General features: G+C 36.6%; 3 protein-coding genes across 3 annotated transcripts in view; all 3 read left to right on the top strand.

Annotated features, from left to right (window-relative positions):
• The window catches only part of LOC132178190 (MLP-like protein 43), a 1,692-nt gene extending 916 nt beyond the window's left edge, over nt 1-776 (top strand). Inside the window, exon 3 of the mRNA XM_059590640.1 lies at nt 655-776. Within this exon, the coding sequence (XP_059446623.1) occupies nt 655-776 (122 nt within the window). The remainder of the gene's footprint in view (nt 1-654) is intronic.
• A 3,446-nt stretch (nt 777-4,222) lies between these two features.
• Nucleotides 4,223-5,411, top strand: LOC132179795 (MLP-like protein 43). Its single transcript, XM_059592574.1, has 2 exons — nt 4,223-4,470; nt 4,900-5,411. The coding sequence occupies exons 1-2, from the start codon at nt 4,281-4,283 to the stop codon at nt 5,163-5,165; spliced, it is 456 nt and encodes a 151-aa protein (XP_059448557.1). The 5' UTR covers nt 4,223-4,280; the 3' UTR covers nt 5,166-5,411.
• A 17,141-nt stretch (nt 5,412-22,552) lies between these two features.
• Nucleotides 22,553-23,755, top strand: LOC132179754 (MLP-like protein 43). Its single transcript, XM_059592523.1, has 2 exons — nt 22,553-22,873; nt 23,284-23,755. The coding sequence occupies exons 1-2, from the start codon at nt 22,684-22,686 to the stop codon at nt 23,547-23,549; spliced, it is 456 nt and encodes a 151-aa protein (XP_059448506.1). The 5' UTR covers nt 22,553-22,683; the 3' UTR covers nt 23,550-23,755.
• The last annotated feature ends 1,501 nt before the right edge of the window (nt 23,756-25,256 follow it).

Genomic DNA, 25,256 nt, shown 5'->3' with positions numbered 1-25,256 from the left:
TATTCCAATTGATTCAAGTTTCATCCAAGCTGAAGCCCAAATTTTGGGTCAAATTCTTCTTAACTAGGCTTAGCCCAAGCCCAAGGCCTTCACTGTTGCTGTCGTCTGTTGCTCCTCCGCTAGCCGTCGTCAACCCCTTTCGGCTGCCACATTTAGACCACCACTCCTGTGACTTTATATATATATATATATATATATATATATAATTTCCCTTTTTTATTCCCAAACTCAAGCTTGCACCTTGAGTTTGAGGGAGGATGTTAGAATATTTTATATTACTCTCTAGGTTTATTCCCTACCTTAATTAGTCTAGGATTTTTTGTTTACCACTCATAGCCTCTCTATATATATAGAGGCCTCTGTAATTACATCCAATCAGACTCAATACAATGTAGTGTTATATGCTTTGGCTCTTTCTCCTTCTTTCGCTTCCAATATATTTAACATTCCAAATAGCTAAGGATAACGAGTGTGAAAGGAGGCAGTTGCTTTGGAGGCGTGTGAGCTCTCTTGTGGCTGTAGGATAGGTTCTCCCTTCTTTTTTGACAACAATGCTTATTCTTTATTCATTTTATAAAAATAGTGCATAGCAAAAGAATATCATAAATACAATGAAAATTTTCTTATCTCTTTGAATGTCATTGTTTCAATCAGTTTCCAGATTTGCAGCATATTTCGGCGAATCACGTCTCCAACCACTGTCTAGGCCATCTGAACTTTCTGAAATAGACATCAATTTCTTTGCTTTTCCATCAATGCTACAAGCTCATTCCTAAACGCCATCTCCTTCGCTGCCTCTACTATTAGTGACAGTTTTTCCATATGTCTGATAATTTCTCCGCCATCAGTTAGTGATTTGCTTTAAAAAACAAACTAGACAGAAAACGAAGGATAGACCAGAGATCTAAGATTGCTACTTTGAAGGTTTCATGTAAACAAAACCTTAGAAAACGGCTAAAGAGATTTAAAACCCAAAAAGCAGAAAAAAAAAACTTCACCTCGTAGATTGCTACTGAAAGCAAATTTAGAGAGAAGACAAATATGAATCACTGCAGAGTGTGAGCAGCACTAGATTTACTACAGTATTATTTAGAAAAAGAGAAGAGTTGAGGGGCATGTTTCTTTCCTCCTAGAATGGTTCTCTAGCGGCTACCGTTTTTTCTTCAGGTTAATTCTCCCTTCTATCTTAATGTAGACTGAGAGTTGAATAACCGGTGGATATTGTTTTTAAGTCAAGACAACACCTAGAGACACTTGAATTTTGAAAAAAAGAAAAGAAAAGAAAAGAAATGTGGACTGGTAGTTTCCTAACATATTTGAAGAGGCCACAAAAAAATGATTATGATATTATGTTAAAATATAATAATAAAGTTAAAAATAATATGAGCGGAATGGAAAGAGAGACAGAAATTTGAGGTGATTCGACCTTAAAACCTACGTCCAGTACTATTGATAATGCCCAAAAATATTGCATTGTGATTATATTTAGTTGAATATAATTTTTTTTACAAAAGGGTCTATTTATTAGGTAGAAGGGTCTATTTATTAGGGTCTATTTATTAGGTAGAAGGGTCTATTTATTAGGTAGAATGGATAGGTCAGATGTGCTAAAAAAAAAAAAAAAATTAAGAAAAATCCTAAAGATTATAATATTTGATATTAACAAATTAATATGATAAAAAAAGTCCTCTGCATTCTCACTCTTACGACACTAGCTACATCATTAACACATACATGTCCTAACTCTATTCTCTAGAATTGATTATTCTTCTATATATATTTTTGTTTGGCACTTTATCATTATTGGTATCACCATAATCCCTGTTCCTTCTACTTTTATCATGGCCCTTACTATAAGTGACAACTTTTGTACGTTTGTCGCTCCATTAAGATACTATTAATTTCACCTAAAAAAAAAAGGAAAAAAAAAAAAAAAAACTATTAACTATTATTTTTTTGGCTAGATTTTCTACTGATCATGTTATGCATGCTTGCTTAGTTGCTTACAATAAAGTTAGAAATATGGCCCTATCTTTGAAATATGATTCACTTGCTCAACCACCAACTTAATCATACTCATAAAGAAAATTAATACTTTAATTAACGATCATTGATGAGATATATTTTAATTAATGCAATTGAATAATGTGAAAAGATGACAGAAACCTTTTTTTTAAAAAAAAAAACAAAAAACAAAAGAAAAACAAAAGGTAGGAAGGGATAATCAATTGTGATTATTTTATTGAGCGTTATCATAATAACATCTATCCACTGTAACCAATAACAAAAAAAGCCTATATAATAAAAAATTACATACTCTCACAGATTTCGATTTGATCATTTTCCTTCAGCACAAATAATTCTAGGTTGTGTTGCTGCCGCAGCGATTACTTAACATGCTCAAAACAAACCAGACAGTTCTTCTCTTCTTTCCATAAACATCAACATATGAATAGATGTTTGTAAACTTGTTCTTGATTTCGTGTGTTTCGATAATGTAAAGGAAATGAGAGTTGTTATCTCTAAATTTGGACATAGCCAGACATTATCCTCAACATAAATCATAAAATTCCATATTACTGTAGCGGGGCATCGTTTTCATTAACATTTTGGTCATGCTTGTTTATATCTTCATTATTAAATTTGATTTTTTTTTTTCACTCTAGACATGGGTGCAAGATTTGGTGATGACTTTCAAAGTAAAAGACAAATGATTTGGCTAAAAAGAAACGGGCATATTGCCAATCATTGCTAAAATGAATTTTTTTTTTTACTAAAATATTATTTCTTTTAATTTTAGTATCGATCAAATCCGAATGAAATCGACTTCAAACCAATAGAGATAGAGGTGAGGATCCCAATTTAAGATTTTGAACTTGTCAGGGACTGGACTGAACTTTTTGTTACAAAGTCAAAAGCTATGAAATATCATAGTTTAGAGTTATGAATGTTACAAAGTTATAAAAATGACTTTCAGCTTTTGTTAATTTATGTAAAATTATATTTAAGGAACATATATACTTTGTGCAGATTAGATCTAGGACATGGACAGCCCAATTACAAAACAAAAATAAAAAATAACTAGAAACTAAAAATCTGGCCGTAAGAGTTTAGCTCCCACACCGATCTATTCCATCCTCAACCCAAAGGGTAGGACAACAAATTCATCCTCAACCCGAAGGTCAAGACAAACAAAATAAAAAACAAAAAACAAAAACCCCACAAGTAGCAACGGAGGAGCACGGCATCGTAAACATTCATTCGGAAGACACGTATTGGCTGAAGATGACGATCAGATCTAAAGTTGAAGAGATTAGATCTAAATCTAGATTTATAAACTAGATTTAAAGCAATCCGTCAGAAACGGAGACCATTAGAGCATACAGAAAAGACACCGAGCACTGCTACCGTGAAAGGGGATAAGGGAAGATCTAGATTTAAATCTTCACTCCTCTTGAAGTTCTTCTTGGTGTTGTTTAGAAGAATTATAGTAGATTTATATCTTTATTGGATAGGGATAATGGCTTCTGTGACCTTTATAGGAGAAATATATAGTACACAACTATATCTTTGCATCTGATTAATCCAAGTTGCTTGTTAAGTATATTGCCCATACTTAAGCGTTGGATTTGTTAAGTGCATTACCTCTACTTAATCAATGGATTTGTCAAGAGTATTTTCTATTTGACCTCTCAGTTGTTGAGTGATATCCCATAGTACTCAACTTCTTGGGTTATGTCAAAACATTTTCTCAGTTTAGTTTTATTTTTATTTTTCTTCATTTAAGAAAGATCATACTTTTCATTTCAATAACCCATTTTCTTTCAAAACTTATTTTTTTTCGAAATTCCTTTGTCATTTAAATTATTTAAATTTCAGTACAACATATTATTGAAATATATAAATATAATAAAATTCAGAGAGCTTAATTATTATCATGATGAAATATGCATGTATATTAATATACAATATGGTGTGACATGCATGTAAAACAATATGTCACATCAATTGATGTGAAATGACTCATATCCCACCTTTCTAATTAATTATTATCCAAATAGAAGTTATCTCTTCATTACCATCCCTAGATTTGAAAAAGAAAATGCAAAACACGTGCTTGATAACTTGATCCAAAATAATCACGTAATTTGCCTGCTACACACTTCTATATATAAACTAGCTATTGGGGAAGCCAAATCATCTTCATTAATCTGTGCTTAGCTTTCAGTTGATTATAAGCTACTTCGTTTCTGGGTATAACTTTCACTAGCTTGGAAAATATGGCCTCTCTAAAGGGTAAGTTGGAGACTGAAATAGAGATTAAGGCAGATCCTCAGAAGTTTTACGAAATCTTTAAGAAACAAGCCCACCAAGTTCCCAATGCCACTCCTGACCATATACAGGCAGTTGAGGTGCATGAAGGTGATTGGGAGACACATGGCTCTGTCAAGCTCTGGAAATACACCGTGGGTAAGCCAATCACACCACCCTACTAACTTGGACTACACTGCATTCCCAGTTCTTTTTATTTTTTAATTTTTATTTTTGTCAGATCAAGTACATTAAATGGTTTTAACATTGAACTATGGTACAAGAGAGTGCTAACGATTGAGATGACGTGATAGTGAAAATCAACTATAAATCCTTGTTGATTAGGATTTAGGAGGTTGATTTTCATTGTCATGTGATTTGATAAGTTGTATAGTAGTTGGATAATAGTCTATCAAATACCATTACTCTTAAAGAAAACTAAAAGCATAATAGCATTATATTTTTAACAGCTATTATTAGATGTTCATATATATATATATATATATATATATATATATATATATTCTTGTGAAACTGAATTTAATGTCTTTATATATATAATTGTTTCCTTGTGAAAACCATATATAGAGGGGAATGCCGAGGTTTTCAAAGAGAAGGTTGAGTTTGATGATGCAAGCAAGACAGTAACTCTTGTTGGTGTTGAAGGAGATGTGATGAAGAGTTACAAGACCTTTAAGCCCATCTTTAAGGTTACTCCCAAGGCTGGTGGCAGCTTGGCGACATTGAGTATTGAATATGAGAAACTGAGAGCTGATGTTCCTGCACCAAACAAGTACTTCACCATGATGCTTAACATCGCTAAGGATGTTGATGCACATCTTGTGAAGGCATGATAAAAGGGATGTGTCCTGATCTACACCTATTAATTATGTAATCATAAAAAGCAAGCTCTGTGTATTTTTGCTTGTGTATTAATGTTTTGGGAGCAGATCTCTCTACTGGAGTTCTTATCGTACGTGTCTGTATTAAATAAGTGAAGAGCATGTGGTTTTATTGCTCATTATGTCTTCAAATTAGTATTTGTAATCTGTTTTTATGGTGTGGAAAACTCTATGAAGAAAGTTCTTGATCTTTATTTAGAATAATTTTTATTTTATCTTCTTCGATCTCATTTCTATCTTAATTTTGCTGCTATTTTTTGTTTCATAGATCATATACATCACATGTATATAAGAATAACCTATTTTCTTCTAAAACAACTGAAGGGTAGCTGAGATTTATTAAGAGAAGTAGATTAGAAAAAGAGGATAGTTGTTGTAGCCATGGAAGGATGTTAAGGATATAAAAGATTTGTAATAAATGTTGATTTGTATTTTTTAAATTAAGAGATTTAGATTATATTTGTTAACCCTATATAATTTAAGGAATATATTTGTATTTGAAAGTCTTATATTGAAATAAAATATAAAGAAAGATGTAACCTATAAAATTTTTAGGGTATATGTTGAAAATTCAAAAAATGACTCCAAACGACATCTATTCAAATGTCTAGGTGATTCACAAATATTAAGCGGAATAAGATCTAACCTAACAATTAATAATCAACCAAATACAGATATGTAATGAAAAACAAGAACACAAATATTTGGCTACGAAGAGAAAACCATTTAGAGAACTCTCTAAATATAAAACTTCTCCGGGGCAGCCAAACCCAGGAAATCAATCCACTATAAGAAGAATAAGGAATACAAGAAGAATTACAAAACTTTGCAATTTACTCTTCCTTGTACACGACAAGCGACCCACTTGACTTCTACCGCAGTAGCCCTTTCCAGAACATCTGGCACAATTCTTCTATAAGATTTCCTTTCACCGGAACTCCGATTGGCTTCACGTATTTAATCTTTACTCACATAAACTAGAACAATATCTCTCTCTAAGCTCTCTGTTTTTGTTCCCAAAAATACGTACGTATAATAGGCAAAGCAGTTTGCTTAAATAGAAAATAAAACACCATTCAGCAGTCGTGTTCGGACAGGAATAAGTGGGTGTCCGTGCACAGCTAGGGTTACATATGCGTAACCACGTGGTGTCCAAACATCCAAGTCTTGTGTTCGGACAGGCCATATAAAATGGACTTGCTGGAAATTGGGTCCGGACCCAGCTTCTGACGGTCTGGACCTGACTCTCAATTGCAGCTTTCTGGAACTTGGGTCTGGACCCAGCTTTCTGGAACTTGGGTCTGGACCCAGCTTTTGGCTGTCCGGACAGGCATTCTGGAAATGCTGTCCAGTTTTGATCAATAGCTACGATCGATGGACGTTTGTGGTTCGACTGAGCTGAAATTTTGCAGGGACGTTCATGACACATGAATCTACATTATGAATGGTAGAGATTGGATTCTGAGCATTCTATATCAGTGTTTGAGCCTATGAACAGTAGCCTCTGCATTTTGGAACTGAATTAAGCCAACACAAGAACTAACAAACTCTCTCTTTGGCAATTCAGTGACAAAACCAAAATGTCAAGCCAATCCCATCATCTCCCTATATTTACTCCTCCTTTTTGTCATCGAATGACAAAAAGCCTTCATATTTCTTGAAACACTTCACAAAATACATCAAGGCATATGTGGAACAGGAAAAAAATAACGTAGAATGCATGATCATGAACTCACATCACCAAAAACTCTCCCTCAACATATGACTCAATAATCAACAAGAAGCTAAAAAAGCAAAACATGTTTCTCCCTCTCAAAAGTCAAATGAACACACATGATACACACATCAATGACTCATGTATTGCACAATGAATATCCCAAACATGCTTCAAATATGCAAAATATACATGAGACTAGAAATTGCAAGAAACTCATATTGCTTAACCCAAGCAAAGAAAAATGTTCCATTCAACCCATGCTTGTGTAGTGTGTGTGTAAGCTATCCAAAGAAAAAAAATTTCAACTGACAAAATGAGGAAAAAGTTTCACCACCATGAGGTTTTGACAAGTATATCAAATCAAAAGTCAAACCTTATCATACTAGAGCCTAGCCACTCTCATCCTATACATTTCTCTTTGTAATACATTTTGCACAAGTTTGACATAGTGAAATAAATTCCTTTTAGAATATGATCTTTTGATTTTATTTGTTTCACTATCTTGTTTATTTTTCTCTTTGAGAAAGTGTCCTTAAACTTTTGGCGCTTATCACAAAAGAGAAAGCAAGAATTTTTAAGCCCTAGGTTCAACTAGTATATGGTCAATTTGAAAAATATGACTAGTCAAACACCTCATATGGTTACCTAACAGACCTCCCAAATAAAGTGAAACAAAACCTCAATTTAAGCTTAAATGTGCACAAGAGATAAAGCATAGGCAAAATGTACCACATAAGCTCAGGCTTTAGGTAATCACAAACACAAATCCATTGACACAAATTTTCATCTCATGTATATTAAAAACATTCCAAGACGCAATGAATTAAATCCATAAAAGGCAACATGAGAAATTAATAGACTATCTAGGTACATAAGACAAAAGAAAGAAAAGAAAACAATCAAAGTAACATATTTTTGTCTTTTTGAAAATTTTCACAAAAGAAATGCACATGAACGAAAACAAATGCAAAACAAACAAAAATGCAATGCATAAAGAAAAAACAACATGCTTGAATTGAGATTACAACAGGCAATACATGAATGTCCTTTAGCATTAAACTTTCATCACATCTTATAGGTCCCACTACAAAATAATGATTTGGTTTAATAACTACTTCTAGGTCTTCACAAGACATTACACATTCATGAACACTTGATTAGCAAGTAGACAAAAATCTTGGTGGTCCGCACACAACATCTCATCTATAAGCCTTTCAAAGATCATAACATATGAATTTCTTGAAAAGTCCTTTATGAATATGCCTCATAACAAGAATCTCCAAACAAACACGTATACACTCTTCACACAAAAAGTGTAACAACAAAAAAATTGCAATGCATAAACTAGAAAGCGAAAAACAAAAAAAATGCAAAGCAAAGAAAAACAACATGCTCTAGGATTTTCAAAAATAAGCAAAACAACAATTCCTAGACATGTTATTTACTCACCTAAATTTAGGTGAGATCACTACCACTCCCCCTCAATGGGTGAATGGTATCAACCTTCTTAATCCAAACTTTCTTCATATTGGGGACAAATGTGCGACTCTTGTCCAAATCATTTAACTGGGTGATAACACCCCTTAGCATGTTGAATAATTCCTCATGATTATTCCTATAACAAAAATAATTTCTTTTTGACTCATGATTATTTAACTGAAAACAATTAGGGCGAATATGCCCAATCTTACCACAATGATGACATGTAGGAATGAACCTTTGAGAAGGTTGGTTCCTTGCAAGGTAAACAAAGTTGGAGTTGCTTCTAGGTAAAAAGTACTCAACATGAGAGTACTTACCTTTCTTACCCTTCTTACCTCTTGAGGTCGCAGTAGCTGTTTTCTTCTTTTTCTTTAACACTTCTTTTCCTCTTCTTCTTGAGGAGTGAACAGCAACTAGCTTATCTTTATCCAATGGCTCTTCCAAGTTTTCTGTTTCAACAAAAACTTTCTTGGAAGAAGAAGCAAGGTTAGAGGAATGAGCAATAATCTTGTCAAAATCAATCCTAGGTTTATCACAAGTAGATTTTTGGGTATGCAAAATTTTGTCAAGATTATTATTAGAGAATTTTTCCAATAGAGTTTTGGACTCCTTTAATTCATTCTCTAATGACTCAACTTTATTAGCAAGATCATGATTTTCAGATTTCAATGTTTTACACAAATCAAGAGAATCACTCAATTCACCAATTAGCTCATCTTTATCATGTTTAGCCTCTCTGAGTTTCTTTAGATTCTTGGAATTAATAACTTGTAGCTCAGAGAATTTCACAAACAACAAATTATAAATCTCCTGAAGATCAATTTCATTATCAGAATCATAATCAGAATAATACTGTTTATCAGAAGACATAATAGTTTCAAAACAATCAAGAGTTTGGGACATCTAGAAAGTATATAGGATCACACTCAGGAATTTAATCCTTTGACAGAGTGAACCCGCTCTGATACCAATTGAAAATTCTAAAAACGACTCCAAACGACACCTATTCAAATGTCTAGGTGATTCACAAATATTAAGCGGAATAAGATCTAACCTAACAATTAATAATCAACCAAATACAGATATGTAATGAAAAACAATAACATAGATATTTGGTTACGAAGAGGAACCATTTAGAGAACTCTCTAAATGTAAAACCTCTCCGGGGCAGCCAAACCCAGGAAATCAATCCACTATAAGAAGAGTAAGGAATACAAGAAGAATTACAAAACCTTTGCAATTTACTCTTCCTTGTACACGACAAGCGACCCACTTGACTTCTACCGCAGTAGCCATTTCCAGAACATCTAGCACAATTCTTCTATAATATTTCCTTTCACGGGAACTCCGATTGGCTTCACGTATTTAATCTTTACTCACATAAACTAGAACAATATCTCTCTCTAAGCTCTCTGTTTTTGTTCCCCAAAATACGTACGTATAATAGGCAAAACAGTTTGCTTAAATAGAAAATAAAACACTATTCAGCAGTCGTGTCCGGACAGGAATAAGTGGGTGTCCGGACACAGCTAGGGTTACATATGCGTAACCACGTGGTGTCTGGACATCCAAGTCTTGTGTCCGGACAGGCCATATAAAACGGACTTGCTGGAAATTAGGTCCGGACCTTGCTTCTGGAGGTCCGGACAGGCATTTTGAAAATTCTGTCCAGTCTTGATCAACAGCTCCGATCGATGGGCGTTTGTGGTTCGATTGAGCTGAAATTTTGCAGGGACGTTCATAACACATGAAGCTACATTATGAACGGTGGAGATTGGATTCTAAGCACTATATATCAGTGTTTGAGCCTATGAACAGTAGCCTCTGCATTTTGGAACTGAATTAAGCCAACACAAGAACTAACATATGTCATGGACTGGGCTTACTTGTGGTAGGTCAAACTACGGTTTTTTAACCCTTAGAAGGTTCACGTGAATGAAAAAAAGAAAAAAAGAAAAAGAAAACCGTCAAAAAATTCCATCTCTTCCTTCGCCGACATCATGTATCACGTGGGAGCAGTTTGATCGAAGTACTACTCTGTTATCCTTCCCTCCAGCTTTTCCTCTTCCTCATATCCGCCGATTTGCCTCCAGATTTTCCTCTTCCTCCTTCGACAAATGCATGTCACTTCCGCTGGGCCTCCAACAAGAAAAAGAACAGAGCAACTCTGCCTCTTGAATCCTAGTGAGAGTCTTCATAGAATCATAGCTAGAGGTACTAGTAAGCTTCATAGCGCCAACCCATCACAACAGCCCGTTTTCAATTTCCCTAAATTTTCTGCATTAGTTTTACTGTTTTTTTTCCTTTTTTTTTTAAGCCTAGAAGAAATCCCGGCCGTAGACCAAGCTACGGTAGATAAGCCAAGTCCATATGTCATAGTTGTCTTTCATTTCTTTTCTCAATCTCTTTAGATTGTTAATTATTAGTTTCTATAAAGCACATGTACTTGGTTGATTATTACAAGAATGATCTCGTTATATATCAATGTCACATCATTATTTGGAGTTCAAAATGTTTACCTCTCAAACAAATTAACTATGGCTCAATTTTTTAAACCGTACAACATTTTCAGTAATTTCTTTTATGTTTAGTTGTGCTTGAAAAAATAGTACAACGTAAAATATTTTTGTAAGATGGTTTAAATACCCCCACTTGGCGAACACCCAAGTCACAGTACATCCCCATAAGGCGCACACCATTTCCTCACAGGCTCTCCCGCCGGCACCGAACCCCACAAACGGTAAAATTATGAACAATAACCAAACACTGGAAAATCAAATAGTTTTCACCATAAAACTTTTCGGCTCAAAAGATATTGTATTGAAAAATAGGGTTAAATGCAATTTTAGTACATGTGATTAGGCCCAAAATCAAACAAACCTCTTGATTTCAAAAAATGTTCCAAGTAGTACCTGTGAATATTGAAAAGACACACTTAGCATTTTCGTCCGTGATCCGTCCAAAAATTTAACAGAACTACACCTCTGCACACTTAAAATGGTGGTACCTGTCCTGGATGCCACATATTAAAGCCAAATCAATAGATTGGCTAACGTGGCATTATATTATAGGTGGTACCTATGCGTTGGATACCACATATGCTTTTTAAAAAATAATAATAATGGAAAAAATTGGGATTATTTTTTCATTATTTTTATCACATATGCTTAAAACAAGGGTCATGGGGTGGCTCAAGGCTATTGGGGGTGGTTCGGCCACCCCCATTTTGCAAGTTGGGGGTGGCCGAACCACCCCTATAGGCCATGGGGGTAGTTCAGCAACTCCCTAGTTGGCCATTGAGGGTGGTTAGCCACCCCCTAGGAAAAATGGGGGTGGCCGGCCACCGCCTATGGCCAAAATCAGGTGGCCAGCCACCTCAACCCTCTAGATTATTATTATTTTTTTTAAAGTTTGTTAATTGTGTTTATTATTATTCTTTTCTTTTTTTTATTATATTGTCGGTATATGTGGCATTAAAAGCATATGTACCATCTATGATATAATGCCACATCATCTAGTCTTTTGATTTGACACTAATATGTGGCATTAGGGACACATGTCACCATCTTACAGGTGCTGACATGGAGATTCATTAAATATTTAGACATATCATGGATTAAAGTACTAAGTGTACCTTTTCAATATTCACAGGTGTCACTTGGGACACTTTTTGAAACTGATAGGTCTATTTGATTTTGGGCCTAACAACAGGTACCAAAATTGCATTTAACCCTAAAAAATATTTTATACCGAAATTATTTGTTTGGTTTACCTACAATATCGATCCTGAAACATTATCGATAATAATAGTTCCAATAATGGCTACTTTTATTTTTATTTTTATTATTATTCATTTTTATATAGAAGATGGTGCACTCGAATAGCTGTAGCTGCTATCTTTAATTAGATATTAATAAGTATGAGATATCTACATTTCTAATGGTGCATTGGTGCGTGCATCACATATAAGATGCCTTATTTCCTTTTATAAATTAATGGTTTTGAGTTGAAAGGGGTAATTTAATCTTCTTGATAAAGAGGTCACTAGTCCGAATTCCTCATTCCCGTTTTCTTTGTTTGGACTTGTTAAAAAAAAAAAAAAATCGTTTTATCAAATCTCGGATATGTTAAATCCCACAAAGGATACTGCATTTGTGGCGTCAATTCATGTCCCAGCAAGCCACAGAAAAGGATCCTCTCAATTTTAAAATCCCTCAATTTCTTTCATTTAGTGTATTTTGAAAGGTATTGCATTTAATGCACTACCATCATTAAAACTTTTGGACAATACTACCCTTCAAAAAGCCACACGTTAATTAACTCCATTATTATGCTCAATAATTGAGTCTGTCTACATTTTATTTTATTTTATTTTATTTTTTCAGGCGCATTTAATTGTGACACCAACTTGTTAACTGGAGGAGATACTTTTGTTGAACGCTTGCCCAAATAAAGGTTATCTTCAAGCAACAGTTACGGTGACCCAGCCATCATTCTTTGTACCTGTTTCTTTTGGAAGGAGTAATATAACTCCTTTTCCACAGTGAATTGAAGAACCGGAAAAATACGACCGCATCTAATCGAAGAAGAAATGGCTTAGCAATTTGAACAGGCAATGACCAGCTTACCTTAATCAGTCTATGCAACTCAAACACTTGCAGTGCCAACACTCTTTGTTGACTGAAAATTAAAACACAAGAGTTGGATCAAACACTAAATAATTTTCAATCATAAAAAGTTGGAAATGAAACATATAAGTTTTAAAAATAAAATGTTCATGGAAAAAGTAGAAGTAAACCAAATGGAATCAACTTTATGGTCTAGTCAAGAGCAACAATGAATGATGAAAGCACAAAAGAAGGAGAAATTAGTTTGGTAAAAACAAATAAAGAAAGATAAGTGTTCATCCAAAAAAACAAAGAGAAACAGAACATCACTGATTGACAGAAGAAGATTGTTCTTGATTGCCAAACGCCCTAAAACGAGAATGGCATCTGATCCATAAAAAAGTGAGAAGCTGTAAACCACAAATCCCAAACTGTGACCTCAAACTTTAGTATGCATTGACGACTCATATAATACCACTCTTAACGTGACTCTGGCCTCCTTAGATCCGCTTACTCTTAAAGCTGGATATAGTTTAGGATAAATTTTAATTATCTACCTCTCTTTTTACACCATTTTCTTTGGATCCCCAAAGTCTGGCTCTTTGTTTAGAAAAGAAACAGGAATCAAATTTTTTCTCAATGTTAACGGGTTCTGAAGAATAAAGAAATAGAAAGACACAATTGAAAGTGTAGGATAGGGGAAATTCATTGGAGAAGTGATGCTTTTCCTTTGCAACCGTTAATCATTTGTTTATCGATTTGCACTGTCATTGTATCTCTTTATTCTCCTTGCATCTTATTGCAGTGCTTTCCTCTAGCTACATCATCTATCAACCATATCGTCGTCCTAGTGTATATTTCTTAAAAAATCCCCCCACCCCCCACCCCCCAACCTTTCTTTTTTTATAAGTAATTGAAATGCCATTAAAGGTGAAAAGCAGTACCTAGGTACACAAAAAGTATACAAGAGAAACACTTAGTTAAAAGGAGAAAAAAGAACAAAAAAATCATGAAAACTAAGCATCAAAGGAGTTAGAAACGCAGCTATTCAAATACAAAGAGTATTAAAGAAAAATGACTTAAGTTCCATCAATATCCTCTGGCGGTCCTCGAAACTTCTATAATGCATTTCCTTCCGAAGGCACCATCTTCACAGTCTAACTACTATCACCAGTCACCAACAAGCAAATAAGTCAACTAACTTGTCTATTTTTTTTTTTTTTTGGACATGTCCACACAAGGGGGGGGAGGGGGAATTCGAACTAGTGAAAATCATAATAGAAAAAATTGGGGTTATTTTTTCATTATTTTTACCACATATGCTTAAAGCAAGGGCCATATATGGGGTGGCTGGGGCCAAATGGGGGTTGCTGAGCCACCCCCAAGGCTCTCGAGGGTGGTTCGGCCACCCCCTAGCTGGCCATTTCGAGGTGGCATGAGCCACCCCTTAGCAAAAATGGGGGTGGTTGGCCACCCCCTATGGCCAAAATCGGATGGCTAGCCACCTCAACCCTCTAGATTATTATTATTTTTTAAAAAGTTTGTTAATTAGGGTTATTATTATTCTTTTCTATTTTTTTTTATTATATTGTCAGCATATGTGGCATCAAAAGCATATGTACCACCTATGATATAATGCCACGTCATGTTATATTTTGATTTGACACCAATAGGTGGCATTAGGGACACATGTCACCGTCTTACAAGTGCTGACAAAGAGATTCCTTAAATATTTAGACATATCATGGACAGAAGTACTAAGTGTGTCTTTTCAATATTCAAAGGTATCACTTGGGACACTTTTTGATTCAATATTCAAAGGTATCACTTGGGACACTTTTTGAAACCGATGAGTCTGTTTGATTTTGGGCCTAACCACATATACCAAAATTGCATTTAACCCTAAAAAATATTTTATATCAGAATTCTTTGTTCGGCTTACCTACAATATCAATCCTGAAACATTATTGATAATAATAGTTCCAATAATGGCAATTCATGATGAATCATGATTCTCGTTACGATACAACCGGATAAATAATATCTTGAAGAACGAAACTATGAGTCTTCTTGCTAGGAATCAATTAGGGTTTCTTAACGGAACTCTTTGATTTAATTGCTAGTGGAGAGGTTTGGTCTCCAACCGTTCAGCGGGAGTGGAGTGATAGCGTTTGGAAATTCTGGTAGAGGTAATCTGAAGGCGAAAAGGGAAGGAACATGGCAGAAGGTTTTTTGAATACTGAAGGGGAATAGGTGGGAATTGATATCACAGAAGAGGATGTAATAGAGGTATGTGCTAGAGGGGAGAATTGTCTGATAGGCAGAATATGGGCGGAAAAGAAGATTAATAAAGAAGCTTTCAAAACAGTTCTATTGCGGATCTGGCGTGCAGAGGGGTGTGTCACTTTCAAGGAGCTTCAAGAGAATATGTGGATTTTTGAATTCACAAATGTGGAGATCAAAGAAAGTGATGGTGGGACGACCCTGGTCTTTTGATCGGCAGATACTGATTCTCAATAAGTTTAATGGCCTTGTCCCTCCCTCCTGAATGGATTTCATGCATTTGCCCTTTTCACGACATGCCACTTCTTTGTATGTCAAGAGTGGGCACCAAAATAGGCCAAATGCTTGGATTTTTGGAGGACGTGGATGTGTCAGGAGACGGTGTAGGTTGGGGAAAAAGCCTAAGGCTCCGGGTCCTGATTGATCTTACAAAACCCCTCGAATGCGGACGTACTTTGACATTGGGAGGAAAATCTGTGTGGGTCATTTTGAAGTATGAACAACTCTCGCAGTTTTGTTTCCAGTGTGGCCGAATTCTCCATGGGCCTAGGGGATGTCCTGAAAATTTAAATAGGAGGACGAATGTGGCGGACGGAGAGAAAGGATGGGGAGTGCGGCTCAAGGCGGAAGAAACGAGAAGGAAAGGAGGAGGCAGATATATTAAACCAGAGATGATGGCTAGGGAACACTCGAAAGCGGCGATTCAGTCACCGGATGGTAACCAGAACCAAGAGGAAAAGGAAAGAAAAAGTCTCAGTCCTCCAAATATGGCAAGAAGTGGATCTGTCCTTACTTTTTTCCCAATTGAGAAGAATCCCCATCATGAGGGGTATAATGGGCGCAAAATTTATGGGGAAGATACCAAGCGGGGATCACGGCGCAACACTACACCTAGCATTTTTGAAAAAGGGAGAGGGCAGATGGGAGAAGTCACTGGAGCTCCAGATTTGCAAAAGGGTCAACTAAAAGGGAATATAATAAAGGTGGCAGAATTCCCTTCCAAGGGATCTTCTAATTCTCACGTTGTGGGTTTTGAGAGGGGCCCAAGAGGAAAGAAGGGTAAGATGGCTGATTTGGGTCCTTAAAAGAAGGTATCTTGTGGGCCGCGGACAAAAGAGCAAAATGAGGCATATGGGTCCAAAAGAAAGAGGGAGAATTCTCCTGACTTGGAGAACATGGGACAATGTATAATGCCCTTGGAAGGAACACCAACGGGAAATAGCCTACGAGTGTGGAAGAAGAAAGCAAGGGAGAGTCTTGGAGCGGCAAATTTACTATGTTCCGTGAATCCGCAAGAAGGGGACATGTAGGAGAGAGAAGGGGTAGGGAGGCATGACCCAAAAATCATGGGATTGGCAGAGGCTGTGAAACAGCCCTGCCAACAGCCATGATTCTAATTAGTTGGAATTGCCGGGGGCTTGGGAACTCAACGGCAGTTCGAGACCTATGCCTTTTGGCTAAGGAGAAGAAGCCCAATGTTTTGTTTCTCATCGAAACATGACGGACTCATAAGGAAATAGAACGGACTCGAATAAAGCTTGGATATGAAAGTTTATTTGCAGTGGACTCTATCGGTAGAAGTGGAGGACTAGCTCTATTATATGGAAGGATGATTGTGATGTGACTATCCAAAATTTCTCAAGGCGCCATATTAATGCTATAGTTAAGTCACCGGAGGAAGAAGTGGACTGGACATTCACGGGTTTCTATGGGAATCTGGAGGTAGAAAGACGACATGAGTCATGGAATTTGTTAAAACATCTCAAGAATCTGGCCCAGGGGCCATGGCTTAGTGTAGGTGACTTTAAAGAAATAGTGTATATGAGAGAGAAATGGGGAGGAGTTGAATGAAGGGAGAGGAAATTGGAGCAATTCCGCACCACCTTGGAGGAATGTTTTTTGAGCGATTTGGGGTATAAGGGGTCAAAATTCACTTGGACCAACGCAGGGAAGGATGGTGGTTTCATAAAGGATCACCTAGATCAGGCTCTTGCTAATAATGAGTGGTGCTCAATTTTCCAAGAAAGGGAAGTGCAAGTGTTGGCGGCGCGTTCTTCAAGTCACAAATCGCTATTGATTAGATTTGGGGGATATAGAGAGGAGAGGTACCACTGGTCAAAAGGGTTCAGGTTTGAGAGCAAAATGGATGTTGGAAGAGGACTTTCATGGGGTTATATAGGGAGCTTGGAATAAGGGGAGCCATTAGGGGAATGGGATGGCCGTTGTAACAAACAACTTATTAAATTGTAGGAATGCATTACTACAATGGAGCAAGAAGTTTGGTTCTACAGAGAGGAATTTGAAGAAAAAGACGGCCTAGTTAGAAAAGCTCCAACAATATGAGAGACCCCAGAATCAGTCTAAGATCGAAATGCTCAAAAAAGAGATAGCTCTAATGCTAGAACAGGAGGATCTAAAGTAGAAACAATGGGCAAAACAGGCTTGGTTTCAAAATGGGGACCGAAACACATCATACTTCCATGAATGGGCCAATCAGAGAAGAAAAGCAAATAGAATTACTCAAATCAAGGATGAGGCAGGGGGTGTTTGGAAGACAAAGCATGAAGTCAGCGAGGCCTTCGTCCATTATTTCCAAATGTTATTCTCCACAGGCGGGATGTTTGGGACTGATGCATGTCTGGAGGAAATGGGGCCTAGAGTAACGGAAACTATGAACAACTTACTGTTGGGCGAATATAAAATGGAGGAAGTGGGGACAGCTTTGATGGGGCTCCACTGAAATCGCCGGGGTCGGACAGATATGCGGCATGTTTTTTCCAAAAATCTTGGAAAATAGTAAATCATGAGGTTTGTCTTGCTGTGCTTGGTTTTTTGAATGGTGGTAATTTTGATCTTGTTATAAATCAAACCTACATAGCCCTGATCCCCCCAAAAAAGAAACCATCTATTGTAACTGAATTCAGACCCATTAGTTTATGTAATGTAATTTATAAAATAATTGCAAAGGTCATAGCTAATAGGTTGCAAAAAGTGATGCCTGATATTATTTCTCCCTATCAAAGTGCTTTTGTGCCAGGAAGGCTTATTACCGACAACATTTTGGTGGCTTTTGAAGCATTGCACACGATGAATGGAAGAATGAGGAGGCGAAAGGGATATATGGCACTCAAGCTAAATATAAGCAAGGATAGAGTGTAGTGGGATTTCTTGGAGGGGATCATGCTTAAAATGGGGCTTGACTCAGGATGGATTCAGAAAGTCATGACTTGTGTACATACGGTGTCGTATTCAGTGTTGATAAATGGTCAAGCTCATGGCCGCATTATTCCTTCTAGGAGACTGCGCCAAGGGGGCCCTGTTTCCCCATATTTTTTTATTTTATTTGCTGAGGGGCTAAGCCATTTGCTTTGTCGAGCTGAAATGGAAAAACATATTACAGGGTTGCCTATCTCAAGAGCAGGTGTGAGGCTTAATCACCTTTTTTTTTTTTTTTTTTTGCAGATGACAGCTTACTGTTTTGCAGAGCCAGCCTGGATGAATGGAATAAAATGCAGGAGATTCTAGAGATGTATGAAAAGAACTATGGACAGAGATTAAATATGGAGAAAACCTCTATATTTTTTAGCAAAAATACCGAGACGGAAGTTCGGGCGCATATAGTCTTTAGCAGAAGTAATTTCGCCTCAAAGATATGAAAATTACATGGGTCTCCCAGCCCTTACTGGTAAGTCTCGTTTACGTTCTTTTCAGAAAATATAAGGGCATATATGGGACTGGCTAAATAGATGGAAGGAGAAATTCCTCACTCATGCCGGGAAAGAAGTGTTGTTGAAGTCTGTCATCCAAGCGATACCTACGTATACGATAAGTGTTTTCAAACTTCCAAAATTGTTATGTAAGCAAATCAATTTGATGATGTTAAGATTTTGGTGGGGGCACAAAGATAACCTGTCTAGGGTGGCTTGGATGAGTTGGAACAAAATGGGGATGAGTAAGGCCCAAGGAGGTTTGGGTTATCGAGATTTAGAGAATTTTAATCAAGCACTCCTCGCAAAACAAAGTTGGAGGTTAGTTCAACATCAAAACTCCCTTGTTGCACAAGTTTTGCGGGAGAAGTATTTTCCCAATGGCACTTTTTTGGAATCAACTCTAGGAAACAAGCCCTCCTTTACATGGCGGAGTATATGGAATGCGAAGAAATTATTACAAGCAAGTTTATTATGGAAGGTTGGAAATGGTCAGTCCATTCATGTATGGGGTGATCGATGGCTTCCAACACCAACAACACACATGGTGCAGACCCCTATTCGAATCTTAACCCAGGATGCCAAAGTCCAGCAGCTGATGGATGAAGAGAATCAAGAGTGAAATATTCCACTGATTGAAGAATTATTCATGAAGGAGGAGGCAGAGGCTATATGTAGCTTGGTTATCAAACCAAGTTGACAACAAGATAGGATGGTCTGGGCGGGAACCAAGAACGGGACTTTCTTGGTCCGCAGTGCATACCACCTAGGACAATCTCTGGGGGAATAGGAAAAGGGTACGAGTTCGGCGAGGGGTCCATGTGGAGAGATCTGGAACAAGATATGGGCAGTGAAAGGGCCTCGGGTTGTCTAGATGTTCATCTAGAAAGCATGCCAAAATCTATTACCCACAAAAGGAAATCTCTACCACAGACATATAACTCTTGACCCTCTATGTCCCTTATGCGAAAGGATGGAGGAGACCTCAGGGCATGCTCTTTGGAGTTGCCCCTCAGCTCAAGATGTCTGGCTGGAGTGCAATCGAAAGCTACAGAAATTCTCAAGCACTGAGGTTGATTTTCTTCATCTTTTTGAGGAACTCTTGGGGAAATTAGATGAGGAGGAGATGCTGTTTTTTGTGTCTATAGCACGGCAGATATGGTTTCGTAGGAATACAATTGTGTTTGGTGGGAAGTTGAGATCACCCACAACAGTAATTCAGAAGGCGAAGGAGCACTTATTTGAGCAAGAGAACGTGTTATTTGTACAGAGGCAAGAAAGCAGAGCATCTTGCTCGTCTACAGACGCCAAACAATGGAAGAGACCCCCTGATGGTTACGTGAAGATAAATTGGGACACATCTCTTGATTCAAAGGGGAGTGACATGGGGCTGGTAGCAAGGAACCACGATGGGAGGGTGATGGCCACTTTCTGTGCAAACACACCTTATATACGAGACCTTGCTTCAGCGGAGGCACTAGGTATGTGGCAAGCAGTGGAATTGGGTATTAAGATGGGGTGGCTAAAAATAATACTGGAAGGAGATGCGCTTGAAGTCATCCAACATTTGAGAAAAAAAGGGAGCTGGTGGGATCCTACGTTTCAGTAGTGGACGATGCGAAGCTGAATCTAGATGGTTTTTTGGACTGGAAGGTTGAGCATATTTCCCGAAATGCAAACGAGGTGGCGCACAGACTTGCCAAGCTAGGCTTATCCTTACAGGGAGAGCATTTGTGGGTGGAAGATTATCACCCGTGTATTCAACCACATGTATTGGCTGATCAGCTTTCTGTTTAATAAAGGAGAAGCGAAACGATTTCAAAAAAAAAAAAAAAAAGAAGTTCCAATAATGGCTACTTCTATTATTATTATTATTCATTTTTATATAGAAGATGGTGCACTCGAATAGCTGTAGCTGCTATCTTTAGATATTAATACGTATGAGATATCTACATTTCTAATGGTGCGTTGGTGCATGTATCGCATATAAAATGTCTTCTTTCCTTTTATAAATTTATTATTATTATTATTCATTTTTATATAGAAGATGGTGCACTCGAATAGCTGTAGCTGCTATCTTTAGATATTAAAACGTATGACATATCTACATTTCTATTGGTGCGTTGGTGCGTGTATCGCATATAAGATGTCTTCTTTCCTTTTATAAATTAATCGTTTTGACATATCTCTGATTTTTTTTTTGTTTTTTTGAAATATCTCTGATTTGTTAAATCCCACAAAAGATACTGCATTTGTGGCATCAATAATGGAGTCTGTCTACATTTTTTTGTTTTGTTTTTTGGTTTGTCCGATCCTACACTGCTAGTTTTCAGGTGCATTTAATTGTGACATCAATTCATGTCTCAGCGACACGTTTTGACAGCATGGATCGTCATGGGTGGGTGGATGGATGCACGCTTTAACCCATACATACGTAGCCAGCTAGCCCACGCTACAAAAATTAGGCAAAATAGTGACACGTGATTTTTTGAGTGACGTGCGTTTATTATTGAAAAGACGTCGTTCAATTGGACAACATCGTATCAATAGTAAAACGAATCATCTAAGAGAGGGTATTTTACTATTAAAATAACGCCTAATAAGGTTGATTTGTTAGAATGACCCCATGCCAAGCGTCCCGAGTTTCTTGTAGTGCCATTTAGTAACTTCAAAGATGAAACTGGGTGTCGTTGGATTCACATGCAATATGATATTAATTTTCATGTGCGGTGACTTGGATTTTCTAATGAGGATATTGTTTGTGACAGTTTTAATGTTTTATGCCATCTCATCATGCCCAGCCTTAACTAACCTTCATGCTGTTTGCTTGTTTATATTATTCTGTCTAACCATCCCGATCATTTTATCTCTTTTTGCTTCTTGGCATTTTTCTTCTTTAATTTTTGACATTAGTGTTGATCTGTCTCCCATTCGAATGCTTCGAAAGTGTCAAGATGTGCTAATTTTCGTGCACATTTATTAGCTAAATGGGCTGCTACTCACCTTGTGTTAGGTAGCATTTCCTAAGGTTCTCTCATTCTCTCTTCCATCCTGATCAAGAGTGATAAGGACCCTCCTTTATAGTCACTTCATTACAAGAAATTTTGTCCTTAGCAACCACATTTTTAGCAACTACTCATTAGCAATGACTTTTGAGAGCCGTTGCTGATAAGTAATTTTAGCGACAACAATTTTGTCGCCGCTGAAAGTCGTTGCTATTTCAGAAAAAAAATTTTATTAGCGACCACACGTATGTCGTAGCTGATATGTTGTTGCTAATAACATGGTGGGAATTTTTCCCTGTCCGCGGTGTGTAGCGGGAAGGTATTAGCTATAAGAATATAACATTGGCAACCGCAATAGTCGTTGCTAATAATAACTATATCTTTGCATATGATTAATCCAAGTCGCTTGTTAAGTATATTGCCCCTACTTAAGCGTTGTATTTGTTAAGCGCATTACCCCTCTACTGGATTTGTCAAGCATATTGTCTATTTGACCTGTCGGTTGTTGAGTGATATCCCATACTCAAATCCTTGGCATCACTATACACATCTATATATATAGACTAGCTAGGTAGGGGAAGCCAAATCATCTTTATCAATCTGTGCTAAGCTTTCAGTTGATTATAAGCTACTTCGTTTCTTGGTATAACTTTCACTAGCTAGGAAAATATGGCCTCTCTAAAGGGTAAGTTGGAGACTGAAATAGAGATTAAGGCAGATCCTCAGAAGTTCTACGAAATCTTTAAGAAACAAGCCCACCAAGTTCCCAACGCCACTCCTGACCATATACAGGCAGTTGAGGTGCATGAAGGTGATTGGGAGACACATGGCTCCATCAAGCTCTGGAAATACACTGTTGGTAAGCCAATCACACCACCCTACTAACTTGGTCTTCACTGCAATATTCCCAGTTCTTTTTCTTTAAATTTTGTTAGAGTACATTAAATGGTTTCAACACTAAACTATGGCACAAGGGTATGGTTAATGATTGAGATGACGTGACAGTGAAAATCAGCTACAAATCCTTGTTGATCAGGAGGTTGATTTTCACTACCGCGTCATTTAAGTAGTATGGGTCGTATAAGGGTCTACAAAATAACATTACTCTTAAAGAAAACTAAAAGCATATTAATTTCGTACTTATTATTAGAAGTTCATATATATATATATATATATATATATATATATATATATATATTTATTTATTTATTCTTGTGAAACTGAATTTAATGCCCATATACATTAATTGTTTCCTTGTGAAAACCATAGAGGGGAATGCCGAGGTTTTCAAAGAGAAGGTTGAGTTTGATGATGCAAGCAAGACAGTAACTCTTGTTGGTGTTGAAGGAGATGTTATGAAGAGTTACAAGACCTTTAAGCCCATCTTTAAGGTTACTCCCAAGGGTGGTGGCAGCTTGGCGACATTGAGTATTGAATATGAGAAACTGAGAGCTGATGTTCCTGCGCCAAACAAGTACTTCACCATGATGCTTAATATCGCTAAGGATGTTGATGCACATCTTGTGAAGGCATGATAAAAGGGATGTGTCCTGATCTACTCCTATTAATTATATAATCATAAAAAGCAAGCACTGTGTATTTTTGCTTGTGTATTAATGTTTTGGGAGCAGATCTCTCTACTGGAGTTCTTATCGTACGTGTCTGTATTGAATAAGTGAAGAGCATGTGGTTTTATTGCTCATTATGTCTTCAAACTAGTATTTGTAATCAGCTTTTATGGTGTGGAAAACTCTTTGAAGAAAGTTCTTGATCTTTATTTAGAATAATTTTTATTTTTTCTTCTTCGATCTCTGTTTTATCTTAATTTTGCTGCTATTTTTTGTTTCATAGATCATATACATCCCATGTATATAAGAATAACCTATTTTCTTCTAAAACAACTGAAGGGTAGGTGAGATTTATTAAGAGAAGTAGATGAGAAAAAGAGGATAGTTGTTGTAGCTATGGAAGGCTGTTAAGGATATAAAAGATTTGTAGTAAATGTTGATTTGTATTTATTAAATTAACGGATTTAGATGATATTTGTTAACCATATATAATTTAAGAAATATATTTGTATTTGAAATTATTTAAATCACGTAAAGAGTCTTATATTGAAATAAAATATAATGAAAGATGTAGCCTATAAAATTTTAACTTGTGGGTATATGTCTGGACTTGGCTTCCCTGCAGTAGGCCAAACTATGGTTTTTTAACCCTTAGAAGGTTAACGTGAATGAAAAAAAAACCGTCAAAAAATTCCGTCTCTTCCTCCGCCGACATCTTGTTCCGCGTGGGAGTAGTTTGATCGAAGTACTACTCTATTGTCTTTGCCTCCAGCTTTGCCTCTTCCTCATATCCGCCGATTTGCCTCCAGCTTTTCCTCTTCCTCCTTCCACAAATGCATGTCACTTCCGCTGGGCCTCCTACAAGAAAAAGAACAGAGCAACTCTGCCTCTCGAATCCTAGTGAGAGTCTTCATAGAATCATAGCTAGAGGTGCTAGTAAGATTCATAGCGCCAACCCATCACAACAGCCCGTTTTCAATTTCCCATTTGGGGGTGGCCAATTGTTTTTCTTTTCTTTTTTGTTTTGTTTTGTTTTTTTTTTTTTTTTGAAAATACAATTTTTTTTTTTTAATTTAAAAAAAAAAAAAATTAAGTAAGTGCCACGTGTCAACATTTGATTGGTCCACGTGAAATTCCGATAAGTCAACTAACGGTCAACTGACGGAGGACTAACTTGGTCTATTATCAAAACTACAGGGACTTCCTGTGATAAAAGTGAAACCCCAAAGGAGAAAAAATAAAGTTGGCAAACTCCAGGGGGGTATGAGGTATTTAACCCTTATTATTATTCTTTTATATTTTTTTATATTATATTGTCAGTATATGTGGTATCAAAAGCATATGTACCACCTATGATATAATGCCACATCATCTAGTCTTTTGATTTGACACTAATATGTGGCATTGGGGACACATGTCATCATCTTATAGGTGCTGACATGGAGATTCGTTAAATATTTAGACATATCATGGACGAAAGTACCAAGTGTGCCTTTTCAATATTCACAGGTGTCACTTGGGACACTTTTTGAAATCGATAGGTCTATTTGATTTTGGGCCTAACCACAGGTACCAAAATTGCATTTAACCCTAAAAAATATTTTATATCGAAAATATTTGTTTGGTTTACCTACAATATCGATCCTGAAACATTATTGATAATAATAGTTCCAA

The sequence above is a fragment of the Corylus avellana genome, chromosome ca4 (assembly GCF_901000735.1).
Source record: "Corylus avellana chromosome ca4, CavTom2PMs-1.0".
In the NCBI taxonomy this organism is placed as follows: Eukaryota; Viridiplantae; Streptophyta; class Magnoliopsida; order Fagales; family Betulaceae; genus Corylus; species Corylus avellana.
This window is presented reverse-complemented; position numbering and strand designations above follow the sequence as displayed.